The sequence below is a fragment of the Chiloscyllium plagiosum genome, chromosome 6, assembly GCF_004010195.1.
Source record: "Chiloscyllium plagiosum isolate BGI_BamShark_2017 chromosome 6, ASM401019v2, whole genome shotgun sequence".
Lineage (NCBI taxonomy): Eukaryota > Metazoa > Chordata > Chondrichthyes > Orectolobiformes > Hemiscylliidae > Chiloscyllium > Chiloscyllium plagiosum.
The window spans coordinates 12,560,514-12,582,915 of NC_057715.1; the positions used below are offsets into that span (position 1 = coordinate 12,560,514).

General features: G+C 39.2%; 1 protein-coding gene across 8 annotated transcripts in view; it reads right to left on the bottom strand.

The window, feature by feature from the left end:
* The window catches only part of atp11a (ATPase phospholipid transporting 11A), a 140,165-nt gene that overhangs the window by 6,777 nt on the left and 110,986 nt on the right, over positions 1–22,402 (bottom strand). For 2 of the 8 annotated variants that reach the window (XM_043691215.1, XM_043691217.1), the window contains exons 23-30: positions 21,175–21,234; positions 20,601–20,728; positions 16,957–17,092; positions 16,550–16,573; positions 14,952–15,017; positions 12,639–12,742; positions 11,421–11,586; positions 7,253–7,367 (exon numbers count right to left, since the gene is read on the bottom strand). In XM_043691215.1, the coding sequence (XP_043547150.1) occupies positions 7,290–7,367; positions 11,421–11,586; positions 12,639–12,742; positions 14,952–15,017; positions 16,550–16,573; positions 16,957–17,092; positions 20,601–20,728; positions 21,175–21,234 (762 nt within the window). In that variant the 3' untranslated portion in view covers positions 7,253–7,289. The remainder of the gene's footprint in view (positions 1–7,252; positions 7,368–11,420; positions 11,587–12,638; positions 12,743–14,951; positions 15,018–16,549; positions 16,574–16,956; positions 17,093–20,600; positions 20,729–21,174; positions 21,235–22,402) is intronic. The other 6 variants (XM_043691212.1, XM_043691214.1, XM_043691216.1 and 3 more) reach the window with 5 other exon arrangements.

The following is a 22,402-nucleotide window of genomic DNA, read 5'->3' on the forward strand; positions in this document are numbered from 1 at the left end:
CGAAGGAATTGTGAGAATGGGATGGCGTTTTTACAGGGGGCAGGATGGGAGGAGGTGTAGTCCAGGTAGCTGTGGGAGTCGGTCGGTTTGTAGTAGATGTCTCATGGTATGGGAGTGAAGAAAGTTTGGATAGATTTGTCTGTATTCACTGGAGTTCAGAAGTGGGAAATACGATCTTATGTAAGATACAGGAATATATAAAAACCATGTAGGACTTGCCCAAAAAACAAGGGGTTGCACATTTAAGTTTCAGCTGAGGAGATTGCTGTGGGAGTCGGTCGGTTTGTAGTAGATGTCTCATAGTATGGGAGTGAAGAAAGTTTGGATAGATTTGTCTGTATTCACTGGAGTTCAGAAGTGGGAGATACGATCTTAAGTAAGATACAGGAAAATATAAAAACCATGTAGGACTTGCCAAAAAAACAAGGGGTTGCACATTTAAGTTTCAGCTGAGGAGATTTTTTTCTCACTGTTGTAAGCCTTTGGAGGTCTTTCTCCACACAGTAGTGAAAGCAGGATCACTGAATATTTTTAAGGTAGAGTTAGACAGATTCTTGATTAACAAGAGTATCAGGGTAGATTGCAATAGTTACCCCCAGAAATATATCACCCACAATCTTTATTGAATGATGGATTTAGGCCTAAAGAGATGAATAGCCTATCCTCCTTCAAATCTCATGTAAGAAGAACCACCCTCAATATGGCACTCAACCTTCAATGGCAGTAGCCCAAGAAACTATAAAAGGCAGACATTGCAGGGTATCAAGGAAAGGGAGAATTAGACACTTTGAGTTGGGAAATGACCACATCCCTTAGATTAGGTTGAATTTGGTTAATTGTTGGACAGAGGAGGGGGACTGAGAATCGAGCACATGTGGAGATCCAGGAAGTAGTAATGAAGGAGCTTCAGCTCTTGTTTTTCACTAAGTACAAGGTACTTGCTACCTGTGTAGGTAATAACAAGGACTGCAGCATGAATGGGAAAACACGCATGGCACCACAGTATAGGAAAGGACTGAGTGGGGAAGAGTGAAAAGGAATGTGACAGAGTCAGAAGTCAGTGACAGAAATAGATAATATTGTGCAGCTGCAGCCAGGAGCTCCAATGCCACGCCCGCTTGACACCAAGATTAAAGCCATCTTCTGTATCGGTAGAGAAGGACTTAGAAGGGGAAGGATCCATTAGCTGTGGTCCATGTAGGAGCCAACATGTAGAACTAGGAATGATGTTCTGCTGAAACAATTTGAGGAATTAGGGTGCAAATGAAAGAACTAGAATTAAACATAAAACAATGTTACCTGAACAACACACAAACTGACAAGTAAATTAGAGAATGGGATGTGTGGCTCAAATAATAAAGAAGATGGATTTCAATTCATATGACATTGGCATCAGTACTGGGGTAAGACAGACCTGTTCCATTGACATGGCCTGTACTTAAATTAAGATTTTGAATTAAAAACTGGGCGAGATGGGAGTATGATAGGTAAGATCAAGTCTGAAAATGTGTTGCTGGAAAAGCGCAGCAGGTCAGGCAGCATCCAGGGAACAGGAGAATCGACGTTTCGGGCATAAGCCCTTCTTCAGGATCAAGATCAAGTGAAAAGAGATTTAGAAATCTAAACACAACAAAAACAGAGGGCAATATAGCAGTGTAGTGAGGGAAAATGTAGTGAGGCTAAAAATGAGGGAAAATGTGCAGAGTTGGAATGGAGAAGAAATGAAAGGCAATTTCATTGAAATATATATAACTCTTAAGAGGCTTGACAGGGTAAATGCTGAAAAGATGGTTCCCCTCAGGGGAGAGTTCAGGAATAGAGGCCATAATCTCAGAACAAAGGGGCATCCAATTTAAGACCAAAATGAAGACAAATTTCTTCTCTCAGAGGGTTGTAAGTCATTGGAACTCTTTACTACAGAGAGCAGCTGGGGAGCTTTGGGGTGGGGGGACGGTTGGAGGGGGAATCCTTTTCTTTATTTAAGGTTAGGATAGATAGATTCTTGATTAGTAGGGGAACAAAGAGTTACGAGGAAAGGGCAGAAGTGGGCAGGTAGAATGCTGGATTAATCATGATCCCATTGAATGGCCAACCAATGTAAAGGAGCCAAATAGCCAATTCCTGTTCCTATTTATAATGGTCTTAGCTACAATGGAAAGGTGGGAGAATAGTAGCAGGTCAATTGCCTCTGTAGAGAGCCAGCAGGGGCACCAAGGGCAAAGTGGTCTCCAATTGTCTTGTAACCATTCTATGATTACAATCAGAGTAGGTCAGAAAGATACAGGGTTTGATGGTAATACTGCACAAATACAGCCTATGCAAAAAAAAAAGTGGTAAGAAGTAAAATTAAAGGTTCTTTATAGTATGCATGAAGCATTCATAATGCAGTAGAAGAACTGGTTATACTGTCACAGACAAAATTGAGAGGGGAATTGAATTATTTATGGTCCTGTCTTCTATCCATAACAGAGATGGTTTCTAAATTGTTTATTTTGATTTTCTTTCAAAGGAAAATACGATGTGTTCCTCTCACATCCTCTGTTTGTGAAGTTAAATTTTGAAAAGACCTACAACAAACTCTATTTTAGGTTAAAACAAAAGGACGGTTTATACAAGTACTGAACCTAGTGATTACTTGCAGTAGACATGCAAAAGCATGCAAGGAAGAAAGAAGAGAGAAAACAGAAAACAAGTTATAATCACATATAATTTAGAAAGAAGATACGGGAAGTGAGTCATATGAATTGGAGGCCAGTAACTCAATGTGCAGTGAAGTTTCTTGCAGTTGGCTGCTCTGCCCGAATTCCTTTGCATGGGATCTCAGATGGCATGGTATTATGATTCTTGTAGAATGGGTTCATGTGAAATACAGTAACCTTCATGGATATTACAGTTTTGAAAGATGTTAAAATTAGAGTGAGACTTTAGTTGAAACTGGAGGTGCTTGTTGTCAGTTCCAATGTTAAAATGCAGCCTGACAAAAATGCTCAGAGCTATATACTTAAAATAATTCAAAAACCATAAGTTTCCTTCATGTAAGAGCTTGTTCAGTTAAAGAGATGGCTTCAATACATCTGGTCAAAACCATTACATACTGTGAAAGATCACTACAGAGCTATTAGCGTCATTTCAATTATAATGTTTCATTAGCCTTCCCTTTTTTTTGTAACTGGCTGACGTTTAGGAAGACATCTCGTACTCTGGTCCTTTGTGTTCGTTTCACTGGAATGTCTACAAAATGCAAGAGCATGAAATTTCCAAGAGAATGATGACCACTGGACATATCTGAGGAACACAATCTGTGGTCAATAGCTGCCAGCTTAAGTCTGGTAAATGTCCATTTTTAAGAAAAATATTAACAAGAATATATTGTTTAAAATATTTAGGATCTGTCTTCACACTTTCTCAGAGTGAGAGGTACAAATAATGGTGCATAGCTTGATATAATCTTGGAAAGCTATAGTCACAACGTGACCAAGACTGGGAATTAAATATTCCAGTGTACAACATTTCAAAAAGCTGTTTGAAAGTAGCCCTGAATACGACAGTAATAAGAAAGGATTTTGGCTCAGAATATAAGGAAATAAACTGAATACGGGTGTAGATGAGGAACAACATGGATTAGAAAACACTGATGGGAGTAGTTTTTGCTTCCCTAATTAGTTATACCACTGCACAAAGCATAGGCAAGAAATAATCACAGGTTGCAATAAAGGACATGTAATAGTCTTGAGGGAATAGACAATTCAAATGAACAAAGTTAGTCTGAAGATGAGCTTCCAGACTGTTTCTGTGATGGCTTCTTAAAACAAAACTATAAACTATAAAAAAACTGAAAAGAAATAAATCTATTTTAGATATAGTACTATATAATTAGTCAGAGTTCATAAGTAATTTCATAGCAAATGAACCTTTGGGAAAAGTGATAATAAATTGCATAATTCCATAGAATGTTTGAGAGCAAGGTAATATATTTGAAAAGAAGATTATTTAACCTAAACAACAAAAGGCAAAATTGGGTGTGATTAATAGCATTAAAAAAATGGAAAAGATACAGTGAGAAACATTTAAAGAAATAGTTCACAACATTCAAAAAATATATTCAAGTAAGAAAGCTTAGTGAGAAAGATCCATCCCTACTTTACATGGAAATTTAAAGATGAGATAGTTTTAAAATAAGACACTTATAATGTTGAGAGGAATAAAGCAAGCCTGAGGATTAAGAGAGTGCTGGGAATTAACAACGGGTGACTAAATAGTTGATAAAAAGAACAAAATGTGAAAGAAACTAGTCAGGAATATAAAAATGTGCTGTAAGTATTTTTCTAAGAATTAAAAATTACAGGATGAGGTAAAATAAACTTTTGTCCCTTTGAGGCACAGACAACAAATTATCAAGAGAACAGGAAATGAAAAACGTAAATCATTTAGTGAGTTATAGAAATGACAGGCATGAATTATTTAGCAAAGAAAGAAGGTGAGCAAGAAGTCCATATAAGTGAAGTACTTAAAGTAAATAATATTAGCAGAAAAGAAATGTTGGAGAAAACTATGGGATTAAAAGCTGACAATTGAAGGAGTTCTGACATTTTAAATCCCAAAGTTTGAAAGGAGAAAGCTGTATAGAAAGTGGATGCACTGGTTATGATATTCCAAACTTGCCTAGATTCTGGCTCAGTGTTTGGAAGCTAGCAAATGTGGAACCACCGGTTAGGAACAGAAGGAAAGATAAAACATGAAACTAGAGGCAAACTGGAATGCATTAGTTCGTTATCGAGAAAATGCTTGAATCTACTATCAAGGACGTTTTTAACAACTGATTTGCAAAATCAAAGTATGGACAATCAAAATCAACATGGATATAGGAAAGATAAATCATGTTTCACAAAGCTGTTGAAGGTTAGTGAGGTTGTAACTAGCAAGGTAGGTAAACGGGAGCCAGTAAATACAGTATGCTTGAAGTTTCAAAGGTATTCTATAATGAGACACACAAAAGGTTAATTTGTAAAATAAGTGTGCATAGATTTTGGACTAGTATATGAACATAGATGGAGCATTTGTTAATAACAGGAAGCAGAGTGTAGGCATAAATGGAACACTTCCATGTTGGCAAGCCCCCTTACAAGTGGCATGCCACCAGGATCAAAGCTGAGGCCTCAATTATTTACAATCTCTACTTATTGTTGAGATGAAGAGAGTGAGAGAACTACTCCCTAGTGAAAGCTAGCTGGGGATGTAATCTGTGAGATATAAAGAAGATGCAAAGAGATTTGAAAGGTTAAATGAGTGAGTAAAATGTAGCAGATGAATAAAATGTGGTGAAATGACAGGTTAGTTACTTTGATAGTAACAGGAGAGAAAAAAATTACAAGGAGTTCAGAGAGACTTGGATGTACTCATACAAGAAACACAATTTAACATGCAGGTACTGAAGACAATTTGGAACAGCAGTGATATATTGGCTTTTATTGTAACTGGACAACAGCATAAGAACACAAAGTCTTCCTACAGTTGTATAAGGCTTAGGTAAGACCACATTTGTGGTACTATCCAGAATTATGGGTTCAAGATTTATGGAAGGAGGTACTTCCATAAATTAGTGGGCGGCACGGTGGCACAGTGGTTAGCACTGCTGCCTCACAGCGCCAGAGACCCGGGTTCAATTCCCAACTCAGGCGACTGACTGTGTGGAGTTTGCACATTCTCCCCGTGTCTGCGTGGGTTTCCTCCCGGTGCTCCGGTTTCCTCCCACAGTCCAAAAGATGTGCAGGACAGTCCAAAAGATGTGCAGGTCAGGTGAATTGGCCATGGTAAATTGCCTGTAGTGTTAGGTATATAGGGTTATGGGTGGGTTGCGCTTTGGCGGGTTGGTGTGGACTTGTTGGGCCAAAGGGCCTGTTTCCACACTGTAAGTAATCTAATCTAATCTAATCTAACCTCATCTGTTTGGCTCCTAGGATGAGAAAATTATGTTATGGTGAAAGGTTGAGTAAACTACCTAAACACTCTGGACCTTAGAAGAATGCAAAGTGGTTTTATTGAGACACTTAAGATTCTGAATCAGCTCAACAGGGTAGATGCTGATATGTTGATTCCCATGGCAAGACTCTGAAGATTAGTGTCACATAAAACCTGCTGACTGGTCAGTTCGGATTTAGGTATGGATTTATTCAGCGAGACCGTGAACCTATGGAATTCTAACCTAGACTGCTATGATTACTCACTCAATGATATATTCAAAGTTGATGTTGCTAGAATTTTGGTGGAAGGGATATCATGGGGTATGGGAATCTGAAAGGAAAGTGGAATTGAATTTGGAGGGTGGTGGAGGTCAGCTACGATCTTGTTCACTGACAAAATGGCTTTGCTTGTCATGTGTCCTATCATAGTTCCGAATTGTTCTGTTCCTATGCAAATTTCAAGGGTGAAAAATTGAAAGCAGAAGAACATGAAAATTAGGAGTGGAAAAGGCAGGATAATCAGATTCTGCACTTAATAACAATTGCACACTCCTTGCAGAGAAAGCAGGATTTTACAAATTTTCTGGGAGATTTTGGGAAATAATGAAGTATAGGGAACCTGTTATAGCTCCTAACACTCCTGACCTACAAAGGGACTATCAGATAACTACTTCTTTCTTTTGTTGTCTTCTGTATATAATATCTCTTGGATTGCTATTTTAACAGCTACAAAGAAACAAAAGAGCAACAAGCTCATATTAATCCATCACCTCCACAAACAGAATATTGAAAAGTCATGTGTAACAGTGTGCCATCACAGTAGTACAGATAATAATCTGTAATGGTCCCCTAATTTCAATACTGGTGCCCATGTGCACAAGGACTGCAGCAATGCAAGGAAAAAGCCTGCCATCACCTTAGAACAGGACCTTGGACCTAATCTTGTGCAACATTTATGTCCCTTTGAGTGCACCCTCTGCAATCAGCTCCTAGGAATTTTCCTTCAACCAAGTGAGAATGTTAAAGTTGAGCAACTTCGACCACTGTTGTAGAAACAGCGTAATCTCTCATAACCCATAGATTCTCAAACATTAATTTCTGAATCACATTGCTTTAAAGGTCAAAGGTTACCGGTTTGATTTGCTTATTAACAGAATGGAATATAATCGGAAGCCTCAGCGCTCATCAATTTGTTTTCCTGATAGCCTCCTTTAAAGGGATAGGTTTTTATATTTTAAATATCCACTGATAGTCGTAACCACAATGACATGGAAAATCCAGCTCTCACGCACCTTAACATTAGAGACAAGAAGTATCACCTTTTTTCCGTTAGAAACTTAGACTACTGGATGTCTGGGAAAGCATAAAGATGGTGGACTGTTCAGCTGAAATGTACTTTCGCTTGGTCTGTGTTTTCCCAGGTGAAAGTAGGACATGGGAGCCCAATATTCATTTACAAACAGCGAAGGATGAGTATTCAGGAACAGTAGAGGTAGGGCAGAAGGAGAGAGAAACACAAGGGATTAATCTGGTTAAAGGCAATATAAAGAGAAAGCTGTTTAAATACATACAGAAACTTGTGTACAGAGCATGCTGGAAACTATGCACACAGCACAGCTGAAAATCATGCACAGCGCATCCTGAAAGCCGTGTACATACATGCTGTCATGCACAGCACATGCCGATAGTAGTGCACAGCACATGCTTAAAACCGTGCTCAGTGCATGCCAAAAACCGTGCACAGCGCATGCTAAAAGCATGCACACACAGCACATGCAGATAGTCGTGCACACAACATGTGCCGATAGTTGCATACAGAGCATGTGCTGATGGTAGTGTACAGCGCATGCCGATAGCTGTGTACAGTGCATGCCGACGGTTGTGTACAGGACATGTCAACGGTTGTGTACAGTGCATGCTGATGGTAGTGTACAGCGCATATTGAAGGCATGCACACACAGCACAGTGCATATTGAAATCCGTTCAAGGTGCATGTTAAAAGACATGAGCAACATACATAGAAACCTTTAACACATGCAGAAATCTGTTCACAATTGCTTGGCAAATTTAACAATTCCCCAAGATGAATATGTGAAACTTATATGTGTTTTAAAGATAAATTTAGGTCGAATGCAGATTCAAAGAAACAGATCTTTAAAAACAATGTATCTCACTCCCTGTGAGAAAGAGATCACATAATGAAATGTACACTGGTTTGTTAGAAACCATTGGTTAAATAGAAGCTCAAAAATTTGAACACTGCAGACATCAGGACTAAAAGGAAAAAAAAGTGCCTGTGCACAATAAAATGTAGATGGTGAAATAAGTAGTCATCATTGAAAACTTGGCATTGACAAACTGAAAGGAGTTTGAAAACTGTGAAACGTGCCTGCACATGACAGAAACACTCTGTATATATGAAATATGTTTTTGCATGGATGAAATGTACCCATTGCATGGCCAAACATGCTTATGCAAAATCTTTCTATGCCTGAATGCTGCAAGACTAGGATATTAACCAGGACAGGCTGCTAAATAGCAAGTAACATTCATACTCTATAATTGCCAAGTAATAATCATCAACTCTGCCTTAACAGGTTCTCAAATGGACGATAAGTGTGATGTACAAGCTCTTTTACAAGCATGGCACATGGTGTTGAAAGGGTCTGTAAAGCATTGATATGAGAGTTGTGTGGGCCGTCCAGTGCCAGGATTTCTCCTCTGCATGTTCCTAGCGAAGCTCTCAATGCTGTTGGTGCCACCCCAAACCAACCTTTTTGATTTTGGTGGATCACATCACCATCTCCCATGAGTTAGTGGGGAGATAACTGTTTAGGGATGCTTTGAGAATATCCCCAAGGTGCGTTTGCAGTCCTCCTGTGAGCCTCTTGCCACACCCTAGGTCCAAGTGGAGTAGCTGCTTTGGGATCCTGATGTCAGGCAAATGATCATGTGAAGATCTGACTTTGAGTGAACAACACATCTGGACAAATTATCTGTAAGTTGGCTTCATAGCATCCTGCAAATCCGGTGGCAAGGCAATCCAATAGCACCATCATTTCTAACCAGAGAGAATCTAACAATATTCTTTTGACATTGAATGGTCTTACCTTTTGTTAAATTCCCTCCAATCAACATTCTGGGGGTTTATTATTGATCAAAAATTTTACTGATCCAGCTACATCAATACAGTGGATACAAGAGCAGGACAGAAGCTGAGTATTTTGCAGAGAGTAACTTCTCTTGAGTCCCATAGCTTTTTCACCCTCTGCAAAGGCACATGTATGTGATGGAAGACTCCCCACTTGCCAAAATGAGTCAAAATTCAGGAATTCCCCTAGATAACAGCACTGTTACCTCTACCACACCAGTGCAATGGTTCAAGACAGTGGTTCACTGTCAGCCTTTCAAGTACAATTAGGGATAGAAAACAAATACAAGCCATGTCAGTGAAGATCAGATCCCATGAATGGAGTGGGCTGGCAAAGAGAGGTTGATGGGAAACTCCTGAGTTGATGCTGTGGGCTGAGAAGGGAATGTAATGCTGAAGATGGTCCGATGAACAAAAGTAAGACCAGTAACTGTGTGAGGGTGGTCCCATGGAACTGAAAAACGAAGGAGGGGGTCTGAAGAACTTGGCTGATCATGCCCAACACTATGGAATCATCCAATAAAGAAAACATCAGTGCTGTCATGGTCAGGAAGCACATGTTTATGATTGAGTCACCATTTTGGCAGAAAGCAAAGCTTTGTAGATCTGGTAGCAGAGGTTTCAGGAATCCTTGGGTAATTGGTTGGGTAACTGGCATGAAAAAGTTGTTGAAGAGATTAACTCTAGCAACCATGTTGAATGAAATTGCCATTAAAAGAGTTGAATGGGTCACTTGGGTTTTCTGGCTCATTAAAGGAATGTTAGCTTTCACAAGAGACAGATTCCAAGAAGGAGAATAAAAATAGGTAGCTCACTGGCAAAGTATGATGCAAAATCTTTTCTCAAGTAACAGAGATTTACATGCAACAAGGTTTTAAACTGAGGGGCAAGACGATAGGATGCAAAGGAGTCCCCATAAAAATGGGAGTGCAGTAGTTGTGAAAATGATTTGTAGATTGTTGCTTCAGGCTGTTCAATGATAAGCCATGAGAAGTGAGGCCCAATCTGGAGAGAGTAAAGAAACAAAGATTGCAGGCAATCAGGAAAGACCCCTGGAACTAACAGAATTCAGAGAGCAAATACAAGGAACAGCAAGTTAACCTATAAACACTAACAACTGATCCAGTAAATCTATGTTTATCAAAGCTACAAGTGGCAACATCTGTTTAAAAAGGAGATAGGCAGAGAAGGAGGCATGAAAATTGAGAGCCTGGATTACCAAAGCAGGATAAAGTTCATGGTCACAAGAGTTGAATGGAGTGGCACAACAAACATCGTGAACAACATCAGCAGTTCAGCAGAAGTAAAATCTGTAGCTCCAGCACTGGATAAAAAACAGTAGTATATTGGAAACAATTTGTGAGGCAAGAAGGTAAGGTAAGATTGGTGGGAATGTTGTTTCTAATAAATATATTAGAAAATATATGCAGCAAACATATTGAGTTTCTTGAATAGCTGAAGTTAGGGATCAAAATACACAAAATGAAAAAGGAGAGTTTAAATTCCATGTGCATTTGAACCTACTTTCAAAGAATATTTTAAGAAATTGAGATGTCCCCACACCCCAAAAACAGGAGGGTTTCAAGAAGGCAGTTTAGCACCACCTTCTACAGGGAAATAAGTGCTGGCCCAGCCAACAAAACCCACATCTCACAAATGAATAAAAAAGTTATTTTTAAAAAAATCAGGTCCTCAATATGGCTGTGTAACTTTAACGGTTTAACCTCAGCTTGGAACAAAATTTATTGCTTCACGTAACTGACAACCAGAGTACTGCTGGCACACAATTCATTTGGGACAGAAACAGAAGCAGCTTACTGGCTCCTTGCTATTTTAATGGCAAGTGAAAGTATTGTCCACTCCATACTTCCCTCAAAGGACGCATTCGGCATTTCAGTTTCACCACTTAGACCTGGTTTCACTACATGCCATTCCACTTACCACCCCATACCTGACCAAATTATGCCTGAAGAAATTTGGAGCCAAACTGCCTGAGCTGCAGTTATCTGCCAATCACAGAATGAATGGGTTTTTTTCCATGACTGTCTCATTCTAAAAGTAACATCTTATTCAATATATGTGTACACTTTTTAAATTTTGCAATTAATCAACCTGTTGTGAACCAAACAACTGTGAATTTAGTCAGACGCAATGCAAAATTTCCTCCACAATCTATTTTTTTGCCAATGATCCAAATAAAGAACAATAATACAATCATAGCCGATTGTGATGTGTTACACATTCAGATAGCAATTGATATTGTTATTTACTGATAATTTTTGACGCCACACGCTGTTCATTACTTGTACCTGAAGTTTCTGTGTCGCTGTTGGCCAAAGTTGCCTGCAAAGCACTTTTTTAACTACATCTGGAAGGAGGCTGATTGTTATTAGCAGGATAATCCCTAACCAGGCCGGCCCTGTTGAAAGCATCTGCATGAAGACATAGTACATTCTCTGGTAATTCAGAAAAGGCCTGAGAAGAAAATAAATATCATGAAGGAAAAGCAAGGGCAGAATAATTTGATTCAAAGACAAGAGAATGAAATTAATTTGAAAAGTAACCCTCAAGAAACTGCAGCAAGTCAAAAATGCAGCTCATCATCAGTACCATCTTAAGGTCAATTAGGAATGGATGGGCAATAAATGTTGGCTCAGCCTAGCAATACTCACATCCCATAAACACATGGAACATAGACCAATACAGCATAATACAGGTCCTTCGGCCCTCAACGCTGCACCGACCTGAAGCCCATCTAACCTACCCTATTCTATTATCATCCATATATTTATCCAATGATCATTTAAATTCTCTTAAAGTTGGTGAGTCTTGCAGAGAGGGCATTCCATGTCCTAACTACTCTTTGAGTAAAGAACCTACTAGAACATAAAAAGAGAAGCCTAATGTGAGACGAGAAAAAGTCAGCAAACCTGATTGATAAATCGGTGTGTGCAAGCTCTCAGTTTGCATAGAGTTGGAGTTTGTATCAATTTGCATAAGACCAAGGGACTGGTCCCAGGGCAGGGGATGGCTATTGACAGCCGACCTTCTGCCGTCATTTCAGACCCCATCATGCCTCTCTGAACCCAAACTCCAGAGATCTCCACTCTGTTCACTCCAAAAAAAATCTTCCCCATTGTCCTCCATTCTGGGAGTACATGGAGGTGCTGAGGTTATGGAGGTGTCAGCCTTAGATTGGCCAACAGCTCAAGGTCGACAGGACGTTCTGACCTCAGCAGAAAGCTCTCCAGTAACCAATCAGCTGCCTGGCTGCTGCCTTCCTCACGTTTGTAGCTAAGGGTTTCCCTCTGAGAAATTCTCCTGCTTTCAGACTTAGTCCAAACTGGAAATCCTGATATGTTGCTATCTCACATCTCAGAATGAAAAAAAGTTTTATTAAACAAATACATTTTTTTTAAAAATGTGAGCCTTTTTCTCTATCCTTCTGAAACCATTCATTATATTAAAGAGAAACATTCGTTCAAAGATTTTGTTTTACATTCAGCCTGTGTTTTACACACACTTACCAGATAATACCTCCCCATAGGAAAGAGAAGATGATGTAAAACAGCAGCGAGCCCCATATTACAAAGTGGTTTACCCATGTCCAATTATGAGTGTCTAGTGCAAGCTGTGAAAACAAACATCACACATTTGTAACCAGCCATCTGTCAGGATACAAGTTGAGACATAAAACACTAGCAAGGCAAAGGAAAGGAACAGAGACAGTTTCCTATATTCAGCCTATATTGCCTTATCGGAAAGCATTTAGCTAACTAAGTTGAGGAAATATTGAATTTTAATGAGGTTTTCACTTCTCATCTTCACTCAGTAAATGATTAGGTTAGATTAGCTTACTTACAGTGTGGAAACAGACCCTTTGGCCCAACAAGTCCACACCGACCCTCCAAAGAGCAACCCACCCAGACCCATTCCCCTACATTTACCCTTTCACCTAACACTACGGGCAATTTAGCATGGTCAATTCACCTAACCTGCACATTTTTGGACTGTGGGAGGAAACGGAGCACCCGGAGAAAACCCACGCAGACATGGGGAGGATGTGCAAACTCCACACAGACAGTTGCCTGAGGCGGGAAATGAACCCGGGTCTCTGGCGCTGTGAGGCAGCAGTGCTAACCACTGTGCCACCATTGACTGAACTAAAAATCTATCAGAACACAAAACATAAGGGAAATTTGTAATAGTTCACTATTACACATTTGACAATTAGCTGAGTAGAAGCCAAACAAATCCACTTGGGAAAGGCCTGTGGAAATTTTGAAAATTATTTTTTCAGAAACAGATCTCCCATCACATGACAGGAGTTGTTGCAATGACAGGATGTATAAAGGAAATTAATGTGGGCAAAATTTAAAGTTAGCAGATGGCACAAAATCAGAAACGTAATAAACGATTTGGTTCTTAGAAGGCTTTAGGACCACATAGGCTAGCAAAATCAGCATGCAAATTTATGGCATGCAAATTTAATGCAGAGAACTGTGACTTGTAATACATTTTTGTGGAAAGAAAGAGGAGAGGTAATATAAAACAATATTATTACTTGTAAGGGAAATGGTATTCTTGTGACCCATAAGTGTTCACACCCAAATATTTGAAGAAGGTAGAGCATGCAGAGAGGATTGTTAAGAAAGCCGTGTAGGATCCTTTGCTTTATAAACACAGAATGAATTATGATAAACATTGGCAATAGGCTGATTATAGATAAGCTGGAACACCGTGGTCAATTTTTGGCACTACACTAGAAATTTTGGCAACCTTGGAGAGGGAGTGGACGTACAAGAGTTCAGCTCCCTCGGAAGGTGCAAGACACAGCAGCTTTTCTGGTGTCCAGTGCCACATTCTCAACTCGATTCTTCACCAACTTCCCTATTCTCCGCCAACACTCACCCACTACCCCATTCTCTCCCACTTTCTGCCCAGAGCACCATTCTGCCCCTGCCTCTCATTCAATGCTTCTTCCCAGAGCCTCCATTCACCATCCCACCCTCTTAATGAGTTCAAAAATTGGTCAGAAATCCTCGGGTCTCCTGAAAACTAGGCATGCTGAGGTGTTTGATTCTTGTCATGCAATAGTTACAGCAGTAGATTGGAATTGTGCAGTTTCTTTCGGGTAATGCTTAACTCAGTGAGTTTCTTAGATCAGCCCTATTTGCTGATCTCTCTGCCAGTAAATAGAACTCTAGTTGCGTCTCTGATTCATTTCACCCTGCGTATCTCTGTGCGTTTCTACTTTGAGCTGTTTGTGTCAGTGCTCCTCCTCAGTCGGGTCTGATCCTCAAGTTTTACTGGAATTGTTAACTGTTTGGGCAGTCTTTTATTTACATGACGTGACTACCTTCAAGCTCCAAATGGAAGAAGAGGAGATCTTGGGTTTGGCAATATATAGGAGCAGATTTGCTGTGGGCTTTTGTTACTCAAGACAGTGCTGAGGGCACATTTCCTCACTGCTGGAAAGATACTGAACTGGTGAGGCAAAATATCTCAGCTTTACAAATGCAGGAAAAGAGAACAGCAAGGGAACACATCGAGAGGTTCAGTTTGGTATCTACTCTGTACATTTATAATTTTCCCCACCCCTTTGTGAACAGTACATTTCCTGCAGACAGATGGAAAATGGAATAAGTAGGAGCTGTACAAAGCAGCTATGATAAAACTATGGGAGTAGGGATGGGGCACTGGCCACAATACATAAGCCACAAATCAGGCATTATCTTACTGAATGGGGAAGCAGTCTAACAGCCTATACCTGCTCCTATTTCTTATGTCTTTTTTTAAAGTTTTCAGGCTCATGAGCAAGTAATTAAAAACAAACATACCTTAAGAGTTACTGTAAATACCAAAACAGTGAAAACTAAGGTTCCAAATGTCCAATTTCCAAACATCTGAAAAAGTAAGTTTTACAAATTTTGAATAAATCAGTCAGCAAAAGTTATATATTGAACTGCAGCATGCCCACTCATGATACACATCAAAAACTAATGGACTGTTTCAAAGTCCATGCACTGCTATTACAAAGCCAACAATTCTACATCAACACATCAATAAGCATTTGAAAAGTTGTGGGTGGTGATTGTAAACTTGGGAGATGCTTTTGATTGGTCAGAGAATGAGGTCACCATAAAACTAGTCTGACATCATCAAAACTTTGCCTGGATCATATTATCTCTTGGCCGTTATTCACATCCTGTGGGAAAGTAATGCAGAGGTATAGGGGTGGCTAAATTGCTGCCCACCCGAGACAGGCAAAGGAAGGGAAGGTAATAAAGTTATGGACTGACTACAGCACAGGACACATTCAGCCCATTGTGATATTCTGACCCTCTGTGGGAGCAATTCACCTTATACCATTGCTTCCTTTTCCAATCAGCTTAAATGTGTGCCCTCTTGTTCCTGATCCTTCCACCAATGATTCTCCCCCTACCTTCTGTCGAGACTCCTTATGCTTTTGAATACCTCTATCAAATCTACCATCAACAGAAAACAGTCCCAATTTGTCAAGTTATCTACATAACTGTAATTCCTTATCACTGAAACCATTTTTGTGAATCATTTCTGTGTTCTGCCTTTCTATCCTTCCTAAAGTGTGGCTCCCAGAACAGGTGGGAGGCTAAACCAGCAAGGCCATAACTTATTATTTGTTTGGTATTCATGTAGCCCCACACCCATGTACTTTGTGTCAGCTATTGCTGACAATAGGGTCCTAATAAAACCATTGGTGCACAATACTGCCTTATTAAGTAGGATTGTAATGGAGTATGGTAGTGCCTTGTCTACCTAAAAATCACAGGTCTCACTAAACAGTCAGGTAAAAATGGAGCAGGAACAAAGCATTAAGTTTTCCTGTTGGGGGAAAATGGGTGAATATTGACCATCTCTCACTGTAGGAAGATAACTTAGTTTGAAATATAGCCCTGTGTTTTTTTATGAAGAGCATTTGGATCATAGTTCACTGCATAACTTGAATGAGGTATTTAGTCCAAAGTCAGTACAGAGGAAGGTCCTGAATTATCGTCTATAGGGTGTGTGGAGGAAGATGGTCAAGGTTTCATCTAGTTTGCTACTGTTTCAAACTCTGGAATTGTAATCACATATTAAGGGCTTTAATCTCACCCCACCAAGAGATTAACTAAAACCTTTTCTTGTTCATTTCTATTAGCCAAAGCTTCTCTTGCCTTGTCCCTGACAAGCAGCTGGAAAATACCTTTGCATCAGATTAGATAATCTACTTAACTAATGCTCAGTATTATTAAGGGAGAAAATTAAATATTTATGTGAAAAAAGATTACAACCACTACCCAGCCCACTAACACCTTTAAGAAACAGAGTTTACTCAGAAGCAATCACATCAGTCAGAAAGTGTCCGATGTATTTTGTCCAAAAATGAGATAAAGACAAGGTGAAAGAAAGATCTTACCATGTTCAAGTTGGCCCTCAATAGCTGGTGTTAGAAAGAGAAGCAAAAAGCAAAAGCAAAAAAAATACAAGACAGAAAGTAAACAAACAAGGCAAAAAAAAAAGCACAGAATTGTTTAAGTAAATCAATAGGGCATCAAAGCCAAAACAGAAATATTACTGAGTGACTAACGGAGCAAAAAAGAGAGCAGGTAATGGTCAGAGTAAATTATATACTCCTTAGGCAAGTACAAAACCATCTTAATGTCCACACAAATGTGTAAATTGTAAAATTGAATGTGTCATTAAATAACCTATTATAATATTAGCAATAGATTGCTCCACTGATTAAAATCAACAAATAAAAGGAACAGTAGACTCTTACAGCTAGATTAACTTGTATCTACATATTTGAGGTGGTATACTAACCTGTCCATTGCTTGTCATGGTCGAATTATCAAATATAAAATAAGCACCAAAGAAAAACACCACAGCATCAAAAACTCCCAGGAAAGTCCAGTAAATGAATGATTTCCAACTCAGTAAGGAATTTTTGGCAACGTCCCTGGTAGTTGAGAAGTAAAGCATTAAAATGGCATTTCTTTGTTCAGGAAATTCAGCTGAATTGTACATTTCACTGTAAAGTTTATACTTTTGATTTCAGCAGCCCCTTTCATTCTGCAGTATTTTAATTTGTTCATAAGTAAGACTGGCAAAGCCTCTATTATTGTTTGGAATAACTGCATAGTTTTCTAAGGATATTAAAAATCATTGACATGTGGGTCTTGTTTCAAGGGTAGCCCAGACCATTTTAAGTTATGGGAAAGCCCCATCTTTAACAGGCATTAATTAACCAGGTGGTTATTAATAAAAAATTGTTCTGCTTTCTTGATCATTATTCTTCAGGTACTGGTCCAAAAATGAACCGATTTAATGAATTCAGTTCCAGAATTTGTTCTGGCGAGACTTTAACTGAAAATCTAGCTCCGATGTTCCAAAGGGGAGGCCACAACCTAACTAAAATTTTGAGGTAATAAACTCTTGAGGCAGAAGCAGCAATAGCCATGCACTCCAACTGAATGAACAATTGTAATGCAGCTTCAAATCCTCACAGTGTTTAAAATTGGTGGCATGACCTAAATGACTCAGCATTGAGGCCTTACTCCTGCAGAAGTAAAAACAACAGGCCTTAGGTGTTTTTATTTTTAAAAAAAGATGGAATCTCCCCAGAACTATCTACTCCATACACTTTCTTTACTGTTACATCTCTGCCCCTTCATCCTACAGCTCCCTGCCTTATTTGTACAAGAACTGCTCCCAGTCCTCAGCTCTCTTCAGTTCTGCCACAACTCCTAGACAATTATAGTGGATACTTCAACACTAACATTAATTAAGTGATGTAAGTGGCTGATTAAAGTACAATTCTTTTTGAAAACATCAAATCCACATCATTAGATTATGCCTAGCTTGCCACTGTATTTCCAGCTCGAAAATCAAAACACAATGAAAAGTAAAATTCATTACACCATCGTTTCACATTTCCTTAACTCAATTATATTTCACCTGGAGCTGCAGATGGGAAAAAAGTTGAAAGAATCCAGAAGAGTTAAGCTTCCTCCTTCACATGGGTATTTTTGAAAAGAAATTTGTGTTGCATATTTGTTTTCAGAGAATCTATTCTTACCAATACAAATGCATCACAGCCAAGTCAGAAGGAACCTTAAGATTTTTTTGTGTCTCTCTCTACAGTCTACCTATACTAACTTTACCACAAATAGCAGGTATTCACTCAAAATTTAAGATTTCACTCAGCCTTTCACTCTATATTTGTTACTAACTCTTCATTTGAAGATGTCTATGCAATTCCATTTCTATAGTATTTCTTCTAATTCCCCCATCATTTATCCAGTAAAAATTCTCAATGTGCTCACTTATTAGTCTCTCATCAGCTAATGAAAACAATCTTTTTGCTGTTTATGTGCTCAAAGCTTAAAAGCCTAAGCTATAAAAGTATCATTTCACAACTGATGAAACATGACATACAATATTTCAATTATCATGACAGTTGCAAAATATAGTCTTATTGCTGACATCCATCATCTTATTCGAATACTTGGGACTTTCACAGACAGAAATAATTTTAAAAATGAAAGATATGGACTTAAAAATAGCAACAGTGATCACCTACCAATAAAGCTAATTCTGACCACAGATTGAGCAAAACTTCACAAACCAATGTGGAATAAATAAAATCATCTCAATTGAAATTCACACTTGTATCAAAAGAGACTGAAATCAGTCTGGTTTGAAGAAAATTACATCTCTTTTCTTTTAATTTCCACCTGTATGACAAGTTTCAGATATTGGAGATGAAGCCTTGTCTGCTATTATCCACCTTAGAAACAATGACCCAGACATGGGAATACATGAAACCTATTCCAAGCAATGGCTTTAGCAGAGCAGAGCAGATGTAATTGGCTTTCTCTCAACCTCTCGAAGAACAAAGCATCTGGTGATCAAGCAAACTGGTCAGAGACATCCAATCACTAAGGGCTCAAAGATATCTCCAATATTCATGGTTGCTGTTGATCTAGCATGTCTAAACTAACCAAAAAAATCTGTCATCCTCACCTGGTCCAGCCAGGTAACCCCAGACCCACAGCAATGTGGTCAACTCTTAAGACTTCTCCAAATTTGCAATTAGCTACACAGTTTGATAAAATAAATAAGATTGCATCCAGCAAGGCAGTGGAAATGACAATGACACACAGTCCTGTTGGTGCTTTAAAGTCCTTCTTACTGTCATCTCAAGACTTGCGCTGGAATTGGCAAGCTGTACAACAGACTAGTCAAACAACAACATAACACAGTCATGTTCATGGCATCATACCAAAGAGTACTATCACCTCATCCTAAAGAGTTATGCAAAATTATGTCAAGTGCCTTCATTCCCTTTCTCCATTCTCTCTTGGGATTCTGGGACTACATAATAGTGGAGTCTGCTGATTTTGCTATATTAATGAAGTTTTATTTTGAATGTTCACTTCTGCTTCTCCTACTGTTATTATCACCTATTGTGCTCTTGTTTTACTACAGCAAGGAGAGAAAATCTACAGCATGTTTCGGGTAGGAAATAAGAAAAGGCAGTGATTTGGTATTTGCATTTGAAAATCTGAACATAATTCTTTAGAATTATGAACACTTGAATAGTCATAACATCCAAACCTATTGGCCAAGTGCTGGAGAATGGGACTAGGGCAGTTTTGGTGGTACGGACTCAATGGACTAAAGGTCATCCTCTGTACTGTATGATTTTATAAGTTATGAGGAAACTTGCAAATGATCTGCAGGGATGGCACAGTGGCTCAGTAGTTAGCACTGCTACCTCACAGTACCAGGGACCCAGAATCCATCACAGCCTTCAGTGACTGTCTGCGTGGAGTTTACACATGCTTACTTAATCAGTGTGGGTTTCCACTGGGTGCTCCGGTTTCCTCCTACAGTCCAAAGATGTGCAGGTTAGGTGGATTAGCCATGCTAAATTGCCCTGTAGTTCCGGGAACATGCAGGTTGGTGGGTTAGCCATGGTAAAGGCCAGGTTATGGGAATAGGGTATGGGGTGATGAGTCTGGGTGGGATGCTCTTCAGTGGGTCAGTGCATACCCAATGGGCTGAATGGCTTCCTTCTGCCTGTAGGGATTCTATGACTGTATGATGCTCAAGTTGAGAGTCCTTCACCAAAAAGAAACCTACACTGCAACATATCTGCCAGTTATCTAATTTGCAATTCATTCAATATTTGAAGTTCACCAGTGAGCCACCTTTCAACTTTTGATCGATTATTTCACTTGAAAATCAGCTCATCTCACCTGTAAGCTCAATATGTTTCCTTTGGGAATTCAATACATCGGAGTAAAGATCAATTAGCCAATTGTGCACTCTGAGTGGTGGAGCTGCACTTGCATGTCTGCTTTCAACATGCTTCCCCTTAACGTTATGGCTTGCTGAATTTAATCCATTAGAAGAATATAGTAATTGTAACATAAACCGTATGCTCAAAGCCCCATACCTACCTGTACAAAAATGGATTTCTTCTCAGAGTATCAATGCTAACATGTTGTTCCATAAGGCTGTACAACAGGATGGGGAGAGAGGTAAAGCTGATGTTGTACAATGTAAGGTATGCCGTGTCATACAATGGCTGGAAAGAGAGAAATTCCTTCATTATTTTGCATGCTCCTAAAGTAACAATGTTGACCCAGAATTTCAAACCCTGACAGACCAGTCTGAGTTTGCATCAGCACTAGAATTGTAAGCAGCAAACCTACTGGGACAGAGCTCAGCTTTAACTCGGCAACTGTCCCAACAGCTTATTTCCACCCATAATTCAATCTTTAGAGACATTACTCTGTTCTTAACACCATGGCATGAATTACTGCTGACTTGATACAGCAAAAGTGCAATTCACACAATTTAAACAAAGTTACTGAAACACCTATGTTCGTTGCTGACATTTCTTTCTCCTCATCAACAAAGACTGCAATTGTGCTCCTCCTCGTTATGATCAGATATATATCCAGCATTATGCTTCATAAAAAACCAAATGACTTGACCATAAGAAGTTTAGTTGTGGAGTAGAGTACTAACCTGTTGAGAAAATCCACAAAAGAACTGGTACAAAAACTGAGGGAATATGAAGCAAACATTCTGGAAAACAACACAATGATGTGATTAATGATAAAACATCACAATTGTATGATCACAGAATATTTACAAAACAAAAGGTGACCATTCATCGAGTGCCACCCCTCCATCTTCTCCTTCCCAGCATTGTGCATTCTTCCTTTTCAGATACCTTCTTGAATGCTTGGATTGAACCTGCCTCCATCACATTCTCAGGCACTGCATTGCTGACCCTAAATTCTCATTGTATGGAAACACTTGTTGTCGTGTTACCATTGCAACATTTGCCCATTACCTTAAATTTCTTTCCTTTTGATCCTTCCAAAAATGGGAACAGCTTCTCCCCTATGTACTCCATCTCAACACCTCATGGTTTTCATTATCTCAATCAAATCTCCTCTTCTTTTAAAACAGTCCCAATCTACCTTAAGAAATGGAGGTTATCTCTGGAAATATTCTCGTGGACCTTTTCTACACTTTTCTAATGCCTTCACATCTTTCCCAAAGTATGCTGTCCATTCCTAAATTCATTATTTCTCTTGAGGCCATATTCAATACAGCTTCGACCAAACTTGCTTACTTTTGTACCCTATGGGTGGAATCTTATAGGGGTCCAAGCAACGTGAGCTCGGTGCTGGTATCAGGTAACAAGTGCAGCAAGGTCCAACACAACATTAGTGACAACCTGCACTGTCTTTATGCTTTTCACAAGCGGCATAGTAAGACTCTTGTTAAGCAGTTGTAAGATGACAATTGACAATGATTAATGCTTGTTAAATACTTTATAAAAGGTACAACATCACATCATTAATACTCAGCCAATTATCTTAACAAACAAGCTGGACTTTGGGAAAACTCGACAAGGAAACCAGGGTGATAACTTGGTGGATTCAGCTTACTGCTTGCTCTAAAAAACCTCCTTGTTGTAAACCGGGCACTACTATCTCAGGGAAAGCTCCATGGCCACAGTCCACAGACACTGGCATCAGATAAAAAGCTCCAAGACCCTTCATGGCACATCTCTAATCCACTAACAGGATGGTGCTGCATTTCAATTCTGCACTGGCAACTGTCATTTTAATATTACAGCAAGGAGACTACGTGCTCAGAGACATACAACTAGCTCAAGGACACAATGTTTAACTTGCAATCATCTTATTGATTCCATGATTGAAGTTGAAGCCTTTACTAT